The 10,411-nt window shown below is 53.5% G+C and overlaps 1 protein-coding gene across 1 annotated transcript in view; it reads left to right on the forward strand.

Annotated features, from left to right (window-relative positions):
• Positions 1-3,727, forward strand: part of GNA12 (G protein subunit alpha 12) — a 98,302-nt gene extending 94,575 nt beyond the window's left edge. The window contains exon 4 of the mRNA XM_036932882.2: positions 598-3,727. Coding sequence (XP_036788777.1) covers positions 598-1,167 — 570 coding nt within the window. The 3' untranslated portion in view covers positions 1,168-3,727. The remainder of the gene's footprint in view (positions 1-597) is intronic.
• The last annotated feature ends 6,684 nt before the right edge of the window (positions 3,728-10,411 follow it).

Consider the following 10,411-nt stretch of genomic DNA (forward strand, 5'->3'; position numbering starts at 1 on the left):
TTCTGTCCCTGCAGGGTTACTGAATGTGATTGTCCCCATGTACCTGTGCTTTGGGAGCTGGAACTACAGGCTTCACCATCATTTGGTGTTTTGGCAAGCCTGCTGTCTAAGTGCTTACACACAGTACTCACTGCAGGTCTTTCATGGTGTGGAATCGAAGTGCCTCAGGAGTGACCGCAGTTCTTGTGTTGCTAAGTAAAGGCTTTGAGAGTTCTCCAAGAATAACATATTAAACATATTGCAGACTAAATTTAAACAACTTTGCAAACCTAAATTAAATTAGTTCATAGTAAGGTTTTGGAATGCATATGCTTTGAAAGTTAGAAAAACTACAATGTAGCTGTGGTGCAGAAACAAAGAAGATGGCCAGTTTCCCTGGGACAGAAAACGGGTGGGTTCCGGACTGGGGCCTCCGAGCATGAGCCCACTGCATCCAAAGCGCACTCAGTGCCCTCACTTTCCGTTCCATGGCGAATACAGCCTCGTGAGCAGGAGCTGTCTTGGTGCTCAGCTCAGCTTCTCGCGTGAGTCTGACTCTCCCTTCCTGTTCTCCCATGTTCTTCCTCTTGAATCTCTCCTTTGGCCTGTATCTTACAGAACTACTTCCCCAGCAAGCAGGACATCCTGCTGGCGAGGAAGGCCACCAAGGGCATCGTGGAGCACGACTTTGTCATTAAGAAAATCCCTTTCAAGATGGTGGATGTGGGCGGCCAGCGGTCACAGCGCCAGAAGTGGTTCCAGTGCTTCGATGGGATCACATCGATCCTGTTCATGGTGTCCTCCAGCGAGTACGACCAGGTGCTCATGGAGGACCGGCGCACTAACCGGCTGGTGGAGTCCATGAACATCTTCGAGACCATAGTGAACAACAAGCTGTTCCTCAGCGTGTCCGTCATCCTGTTCCTCAACAAGACGGACCTCCTGGTGGAGAAAGTGAAGGCCGTGAGCATCCGGAAGCACTTCCCGGACTTCCGCGGCGACCCGCACAGGCTGGAGGACGTGCAGCGCTACCTGGTGCAGTGCTTCGACCGCAAGAGGCGGAACCGCAGCAGGCCACTCTTCCACCACTTCACCACCGCCATAGACACCGAGAACATCCGCTTCGTGTTCCACGCAGTGAAGGACACCATCCTGCAGGAGAACCTGAAGGACATCATGCTGCAGTGAACGCGCACTGGCTGCCTCCCAGGGCACCGGTGCACACCTGGCCCGGGAGTCCAGGAGCGCGTAGGACAAGGGGCCGACGGAGGCTACTGGACCCTGGGCGCGCGCAAAACTACTGAAACCCAAGCTCTGGCTTCGGAGCTGATGCATAAACCTAGTAACACAGCTCGCCCTCTCCTCACAGACACTTACTCCTTTGTAACGCAGTTGAATCAAGGCGTGTGTGTGAGTGAGTGTGTGTGTGTGTGTGTGTGTGTGTGCGCGCGCGCGCGCGCAGGTGCATGTGAGTGTGCACACACTCTGCCTCTAACAACAAAAACCAGCAGCCCTGCAGACGGCTCTCCCTCACCCGCAGGTCTTCAGTGAGGCAGATTAGCTGAAAGCTTTGCCTGACTGTAGGCGCATGCCGATGCTGCTAAACTCAGGGCCCCGGCCCTGGGGCCTCAAGGCCACCTCCCAAAGCCAGCGAGTTGCCTTTTAAAACTCTTCGTGCCAGTTTCCTGATAGCCCCTGGTCCTGGCGTGTTAGATCAGGCCGAGGGCCGCAGCTTAGAGGGTGGGAGCAGGGGCTCCACAGCATGGACTTGCCTTAATGCCCTGCAGCAGGCGCTGGTCTTCCTGCCTTTCAGAGGGCCCAGCATCACCGCAGAGGGTGGAAACAGCTTGCTGACAGCAAATGTTCCTCTACCAGATGCACACTGGTGCTCATCACTCCATACCCACCCTTCCCTCCCCCCACTGACTGGCAGAAACATCAGCCGGCTCACCTGGAAGGTGACCCTGTGTCTTACAGTCGTCTTTGGAGACCTACAGTGGCTGCATTTCCCATGTCCCTCTTTTGGAAGCAGTAGGGAGCTTCCGGTCCTCTCAGGCTTCTGAAAGCTGGCCAGGTGACCAGCAGAGCCTGGTTAATGCACAGCTGCTTGGTGAGTGCCTAACACTGACCTTTTGGGAAGCCCGCAGACTATGGAGAAATCCAAGTTTCTCAAAACTAGCACTACACCAGTGCCTTTAGACAATGGCCCCTATTTTCAGCACCTCCTTAAATTTGACTCTTTCCAGGGTCCCTTCCTCCTTGTCTGCACACATAACAGGTCAATACTACAAGCACAGCTCCCACCTGGCCAGAGGCTGTGCCATCGACGTGAGCTGGTAGCCCTTGCACTCAGATACTTGCCCAGTGACCTTTGTCCAGGTGTCTTCCACTGTGTTTAAAAACACATCACATTCCAAACCGGCCCCCGCTGTGTTTTGCTCTACTAAAAAGTCTGTCTAGTGCGTACAGGACTTTGCCTAGCATTTAAATGAAAAAGCAGCTTCATCTGTAGCCAGCTCCAGAATGTTACTGTGGTCCAAACACCCATCCTGGGCGCTTGCCCTTGGGCCACACTGTTCCCAGTCCTTGTGTCCCCATTGCATCTCTTGGCTCGTTTTCACAAGCCACATCCACATTCATTTGTGGCAGATGCTGACCCAGAAGGAGGGAAAGCCTGCCTCTAAGTCGTCCTTGCTGCCACAGTGCTCTTAGCCAGGAGGCATCATGAAGCTCTTCCTCTTTGGTGCTCCAGGTGTATGCTGGTGTACCCTGGGGTTTGGCATCTTTTTGGCTAGAGAAAAGTTGCTGTTTTTGTACTGCTTCCTGTGGCTCCTCATCAACTGAAGGACATGACCCAGGATCAGTGCCGATGACCATGGTTTAAAGGAAAACACTCATTGACAGGCTCCCCTGGGGCAGTTCTAAGATCCTTTTTTTTTTGCAGCTGGGTCCAAGGCGGTGAGTGCTCCCCACTGGGCAGTGTTCCAGGCCGTACCAGACCGCTAAGGTTCAGAGCTGCCCCACCAGCCTGGGAAGGCGGTCATGGTTCTGGTGGAGATGCCGCCACAGCCGGTGTCATTAGAAGCCTCCCCAGCAGGCTTAGATCAGCCTGCCCGGGGGTGTGCGTTTTCTCTTAAACAGCCTGATGCCCTTGCTGGCTGGCCTTCAGAGTGGGAAGCATGTAAGTAAGCAGAGTGAGGCTGCCCAATGGCCTGCAAGTGGGGTGCAGCGTCCCGAAGGCCTGGGGCCCTCTGCCTCTTCCCAAGAAACCCATAAGGGCCCCCAGCTCCAGCTTCTGGGCGTCATCATCATCGGAGAAGAAGGTGACTATTTGCAAGGCTAAACTAAAGCATTTACAACTTTTCTACACATAGATTATAGCCGTTTTTGTCTACAGAAACCTTAGGCTTTTGTATTTTTTTACTTTCACTGTTACCCTTGATTATTGTCTTTTTTATTGAGTTGTTGAAGCAGAGATAGCTGTGCCTCATCTACTATTGCAAAATGTAACAATAAACTTCCTCAAAATAAGCTCTTATACTGCTTACTCAGAAGGACACATGTAGATTTTTGACTGAAATATTTGTAACTCTTCTGTTGGTAGAGAAATTGTTTCGAAGATTTTGCATTATAGCTTTGTAATGTATAGAGATCTCTAGAATTCTTCTGTAAGTTTTTTACTTTCTGGATAAAAGAAAAAAGTCTGATTATTTTAACCCCAAGATCAAAAACTAATCTTGAAATAAGATTATTGGTTATGACTGACTGTCTTGGGGGTCCTGAGGACAGACCTTCACTAACTTGGTATCATAAGATCAGGGCACCCATTCAGTGGGTGTCTGGGTGGCCTGCTCTTTGAACACTGTTCTCATCAGCAAGGAGGGTCTCTTTTGATTTGACCACCTTCAGTCTGGATGTTTTTTAAAATAAATCCTTAGTCTTTCTTTGCTTAATAGAAAATACCACTCAACATTCAAAACTAGCATTATGTTAAATTTTCAGCCCCCCAAATGAAGAGCAACTAACTCATCCTAATTTTACTTGAGGTTCGTTATTTGATAATCAAAGTTTTACTTCCACATGCTAAACGAAGCCTCACACACAGGTACTGACACAAATACCATTTTGAATGAAAGCCTGGAACACAACAGAGTCGTAGAGACACACACGCATGGGTGTGCGTGCATGCAAGAGGGCCTGCAGCTCCAAGATCAGAAAGCCTAGAAGGACCTGGTGGTTGACCTTTGACATGTCCTGAAACCAGGGACCAGGGGAGGCCAAAGGGAAGGATGGGACTGGGAGTCTTTGCCAAGCCCCCAGGGTCATTATCCGGTGGGATCGCCCTCTCTGTGGATTCCTGACCTCCTGGCAGTTTGTGCAGCCAAGGGTGAGAGCCCCTGGAGTAGAAAAGTGACCCCAGAGGGTTGCTGTGATTCCGTGTTTAGCATGGTGAGAGTTCCACGTCACGACGTGGTGGCCACGAATCACTGTGGCAGCATCCTGCCTCAGGAACACAGTGCCGTGTGTTTTATTTTGTGGTTTAAACAAGCCAAGAGGCCCTTTCTCAGCCTGTCACAGCATGTGGACCACCTCTCCACACAGTCCGTCATGTGCTTGACAGCCTCATGCTGAAATGGTTCCTGGAAACTTAGGAAGCTTTGCTTCAAAGAAAACTCCTGCTGTTTTGGGCTTAGCTCTTGGTGCAGCAGCCCCCGGAGACAGTCCTTACCCCTGATTCCGTGTGTCATGGCCTTGGCGCCGGGTGGTGGGCCCACAGCTGGGAGGCCAGGCCTAGCACCGTGAATGGGCTGGTTTATCGCCTTGACTTTTCATACCTTGCACCATTTGTGAGGCCTGTGCTGGACCCTGAAGAGAAGGGTGGCTTGGTTCAGAAGCTGACACAGGTTATTATGGTCCCTCCAGGGTGCATGACATTAGCTTTCCTGTGCTCAGGGAAGAGGAGCCCTTGGGCCTTTGGAATGCTGTCACTGCCTACACGTCCCATGGTAGTGCATCCCCTGCCTTTGCTGAGGATGGCCCGCTCCTGTGGGTGCACTCTCACTGCCAGGCCTTCCCTGCAGAACTCTCCAGAATGTGGAGGCTGGTGATTCTTTAGTGTACAGGCCGACACTGAAACAGGTGGATTTGCCCTCTGCACAGGGACTAATTGCCTAAAGCCCCTCTTCACACCCAGGGTGGCCCCTGGGAGGAAAGCATGCCTCCAGTGGCTCTGCTGGCCCGGGCCACTGGCTGTGCCTCACACTCAGCCTGAACACCCCAGGGCTCAGAGCAGCACTTTGCAAGCATGGGGCTGCGCCTAACACTTCTTGCTGAACTAGTCCCTAGGAGAGCAGACTTTTTCCAAGGCCATATCCCAGATGGTAACAGGAAAAGGAGGAGGTTAACCAGAAACAAGCAAATTGTCAAGTATCCTGGCAGGAGGGGTATTCTTAGGAATTTGTGTCAGGTGTAGCGAGGGGTAGGAAGTGGGGTAGAGCTCAGAAACAGGCCATGGGGTTCCAGCCCAGATAGGCCACAGCGAGCAGCGGGCTGTCCTCACTGATAGGCACGGCTGGCCAAGGGCAGCTGCTCTGGCATCAGACCCCACCTGTGGTGCCGTGTTCCCCTCACAACCCACTGTCCGCAGCAGAATGCCGTAAGTGTCACTGTGAGACTACTTTATACAAAACCCAGGGACTCTGCATCAGGCGACAGTAACTACGGCTGTGTTGCTCAGTTCACAGCACAGAGTGCAGACACATCTCAGCCCGAAGGCCGTTCTCTATTTCCGAGCTGTTGTAGAAGGTAGGTTTCTCCTCCCGTGGGTTTTCTTTTTCATGTGTGCATAACCTGAACCAAAGGGAAACACCAGAGCAGCTACTCGGGGCTCCTGAATCAGCCCCGAGTTCTCCTTGGGCCAGCAGGCAGGCTAGTGGGCATTGTTCCAGGCCTGTTGCTTGGCACTTTTTCTTAGCACTGAGTCCACTTAATTTTGTATTTTTAAAAGCTGATGTATTTCACCCCATGAACATAATCCCAGCCAAGGTGGGGTCTCCCTGTGGAGCCACACCTTGTGTGCACAGAGCCGGGCCTGGGCCACAGCCATGCCTTGTTCAGTGGGGCTGAACAGGAGTCTGAGGCAGGGTACTTAGAAACCTGACCCTCGGACTATGAAGTGAGAAGACCCTCTGGCCTCCTGCCGCTCTCCAGCTCAGGCGTTCACCTCTTCCCATTGATTCCAGAATGACTCGTCAGAAGGGAAGCTGGAGGATGGGCTGCCTTTCGGTGTCTGCAGTCTTTGCTCTGAAGTGGGGGTCAGAGGCTGGTCTGCAAGCACTTCCCAGCGGCCCATGGGCCTGCTTACATCAGCCCCCCACTCTGCCAATGTCTCTTCTGCATGGTGGGTACCCCCATTCAGCAACTGGCTCCCGTGGAAGCCTTGGGGTGTCGCAGGTGGGCAGCCCACCACCGCCTTGGGACAGGTTAGTGCCAACTGAGCACTCAGCGCTCATGTGAGACTTTGAAACTGGGATTGCTAAAACTGAGCCAGACTCGACCTGCAAGTCAGGCTAACGAGGTCAGTTCTCTGTGGCTCTGCTGCTCCGCCTGGGTGAGCCCGGACACCTCTCCCGACTCACAGGTGGACCAGTGGACCCGCTCTCGCCGTGTCTGTGGACACCAGTGGCCAAGGCCTGGTGGGAGGAGGCACATGCAGTCGGGCACTTGGGCCACATTCTCCATTGTCTTTCCTGTTACATTTTTCAACAAGCTAGTTTATGTAGAACTTTTAAATTTCTGTTGAGTCTGTTCATCTCTGGAGTCCTATAGTATTATCTTCTGACCTATTATGCAAATTGATTGAAAACATGCAACTGTCTTTCACCTTAACTCCATTCAAACCAACTTTAAACATCACGGGTGTGTTACTCTGCTGGCTCCAGGCAGTGTCCATGCTCAGCCGCATGTTCATCCTCATGTCCTTGCCTCACCTTGATGCTGTATTGTGTGGCTCCGTGAGAGCTGTGCCTGCAGCTGAAGGGGCATGGAGGACCCGCAGAAGGATGAGCAGCAGAGGCATTTTGGCTTTAGCATTCACAACAGACATCGTGCTTTGCACCCCTGGAAGGTCTTCACACAGAGGAGATCCCGGGAGTGACAGCCGAGTGCCTATGCAGGCACCTCCCCGAAGGGACGCAGCAGCACTGGGCCAGGCCTGGGTTTATGGATACCATGTGCCAGCTAGAATACAACGGAGTACAAGGAGCACATTGTAAGCCACAGGTACTGTAACATGTTTTGTATATATGATCTTCATAAATCTGTTAAAATTTGCCTAAATCACACATTTTCCTGGTGTGCTGTACCCCATGGAGACACCAGCTCGGGCTGCTCCCCAGCAGCTGTGCAGTGGTCTCTAGAACGGAAGGACATACATGGCTGTGGGTCCCTGGCTGTGCTCGTGTTGCATCCATAGGCCTCCTGAGTGGAGCTCTGCCACTGGGCAGCCGGCTTCCCAGAAGCAGTCTCCCTATGGCTTTGGTGGGGTATATGGTAGGTGCCATGTGCCAAGGCCTCCAGGTGGGAAAGTAAGGTAAGTGGTTATCACAGCCTTGGGTCTGGGCCTTAGACTCCCCTCACCCTCCGTCCTGCCCCTGCCTTCCATCCTCTCAGGCGCTGGTTCTCAGCAGGAATCTCACCCACTGTCCTGTGTTTATTCAACAACAGACTCAGCCTTTCAGCCCAGTGACCATTACAAGCAGAGACCTACAGTGCAGGCAGCATTAGGAACACAGCCGAGTAGCCGTGTTGAACCTGCAGACTCAGTAGAAAAATGCCACCGGTGAGCTTGGTATAAATAGAGGCCCACTCCAGCCCTCTCTGTGTTGTCACATCCCAGGTATCAGCCTTGACCCTGGGGGACACAGGAGCAGAGTAAGCATTCATGGAGCAACCCATTTTGGTGGATACGTTCTTTGAGGCATCCGGCAAAGCAGCCTGAACCTGAGGGACGCTAGAGAGTGTGCGTTGGGGTGACAGGCATGAGTGGGGGACACGCCTGTCCTACATGGATGAGGAGCAGGGGCCCTGCATGGGGAAGAGTGGAGCATTGCGGTTATAGACAGTGTCTTGCCTGGAAAACTGCCCGCCCGGTAATGTTCCGACCACCTTACAAAGAGGTTCTTGTGGGCTTCCAAGGAGGAAGGAATTACTAAATTCAGTGCTGAATTCTCTCATTTTCAGTTAGGCATCTAGGATTTCATCCTCTTCCCTCAAGGCTTTTTTATTCATTTGGGTTTCTGGCATTTATTAATTTTGAGAATGAAAATGTAATGTGAAAGCATTACAGAAAATACAAATTATGCAGAATTTATTCTGTACATCAACCATCCATGACCTCAGGACTAAGATGCCTACATTTGGATGTGTTTCTACTTGACTTCTAGACTTTCAAAAGTAAGAGCGATGCCAGCTAGTAGCTTGGTCAAGTTGTGATTGGAGCTCACATGAGGACAAAGGGTGCCGCTGAGAGACGCCCACGGGGGGCTTGTGCTGCAAGGCAGGGAAGGACACGCAGCCCCACAGGCCTGTCTTCACCTTTTTAGGCTTCATTCCCACTCGGAGTCAGTGTCTACACAGGCGCCCCGCACCACATGGCTGCCCTGGGCCCCGGGAGAAAACAGGCTGTGTGGGGGAAGCCTGGCCAGAGGACAGGAACAAAGAGTAAGTGACAGGGTGGCCATGCTGCCCAGTGGGCCTCAGTCCTTCCCCAGCAGAGCTGCTGTCCCCACCAGCCACTGAAAGGGATCTCTCCAGTGGGACATTCAAGGGAAATGCTCCAGGTCAGTCCCAAGGGCCATGGGTGAAAGACGGCTGAGGCTTGGTGTCATTTCAGGTGAGCAATGCCTGGTGTCCCCTACATTTCCCGTTGTGTGCAGGTAGGGCAGGTGGACACAGAGGGAGGCTGCAGCACCCAGGCCACTGCCGGCAGCTTGCTCAGCCTGCAAGAGCCTTTCCAGGATAGACCCACGCAGCGCCCACCACTCTTTACTTGCAAAGTTCCACTTGTGTGTTAGATGCATGTTGCAAAAGCCAGTGAAAATGAATCTCCTTTTGTTGCTAAAGGCTGCATGAGGGAAAAGGAGGTGATGGTCAGCTTCAGACGGGCCCAGGGCCACCTGGGAGTCTCCTGGCTGTCTGGCAGGTGAGTGGTGCCTCGGTGTCTAGGCCCAGGCCAGGATCAGTGGTGAGCCAAACCCGCTTTCTAGTCAGCCCTCCGCGACCACACCCGCAGGAGACCTGTTGGACGTGTAAGTGTGTGAGGCTCATGCCTACAGAATTGACACGGGTGGCGTGTCATCCTCAGCTGAGAGGTCAGGGTGGTGGGGCCCTGTGGGGGTGTAGGGACCCGTGAGCACAGAGGAGTCTGAGGCCCGGACTCCAGGCCTGTCCCAGTTTCAGTACAACAAAGGGTGTTGCTTACACTGCTTGGGGAGCGGCCGTTTGGGACGGCCTCCCTGCAACCCGGGTGACCTGTTCCCGGCTGAGTTGCTGAGAGCCTGGGTCCTTCAGGGGTGGCAGGAGGTCCTCCCAGGGGTGATCCCTTGGCAGCCAGGAGGCAGGCGGGGGCATTCAGCGGCCCTTCGATGAGCAAGGCCTTGGCTCACTGGTCACCACTGAGGACAGTGTGGGGGGCGGGGGTACTGGACGGAACATGTAGTGGCCCTGGGACATTTCTTGTAAATTGCGTTTTAAAATAACCCCCCGATATAAGCCTGCTTTCTTTTGCATCTTTACCCAAGAAGTTGAATTCAAAAATAAGCTTCCACTATTCTGGGTTCCCATTAGTCGGGGTGCTGGGAAGGGAGCCTCCACTGCCCCCGCCAGTCACCCACGCTGGCTAGCTGGCTGCAGGCGCATCCTTGCACCAAGGCAGTGGGTGCCTGCTGGCTGGCCAAGGACTGTCAGTTTGCTGTCTCCTTGGCACCAGTGCCATCTGGGTGCAGAGCTGCTGCACAGTGACCAGGACCAGCGACTCCAGCCTGGGGCACAGGGCTGTGGCAGCCCAAAGCCGGCCTGGGGACTCTGCATGTGCTCAGGGGTCCTCAGGTCTGGGAGCCACCTTGCGAGGCCCTGACCCACCCAGGCTTCACAGGGATAATAATATTCCTGTTGGGGACTCGCCCTTCTTGTACAAACAAATCCGTGAAGCCCCAGCAGCTCCAGGCCCTGTTTACGTTGGCATCTTCGCCCAAGAGTGCCGGCCACCCAGCCAGGCTGCTCCCTGGACCTCCGGGGAGTCTCAAGCGGAAGCACTGCAGCCGCCAGAGCGTCCTGGTGACCTCAGCTGAGCGGTGCCGGCTCCTTGTGCCTCCGACTCCCTCCGGCTCACATTTACCCAGCGCTTCCCCCAGAAAGACCTGGAGTCACAGGG

This window comes from Manis pentadactyla, chromosome 10 (assembly GCF_030020395.1).
Source record: "Manis pentadactyla isolate mManPen7 chromosome 10, mManPen7.hap1, whole genome shotgun sequence".
Lineage (NCBI taxonomy): Eukaryota > Metazoa > Chordata > Mammalia > Pholidota > Manidae > Manis > Manis pentadactyla.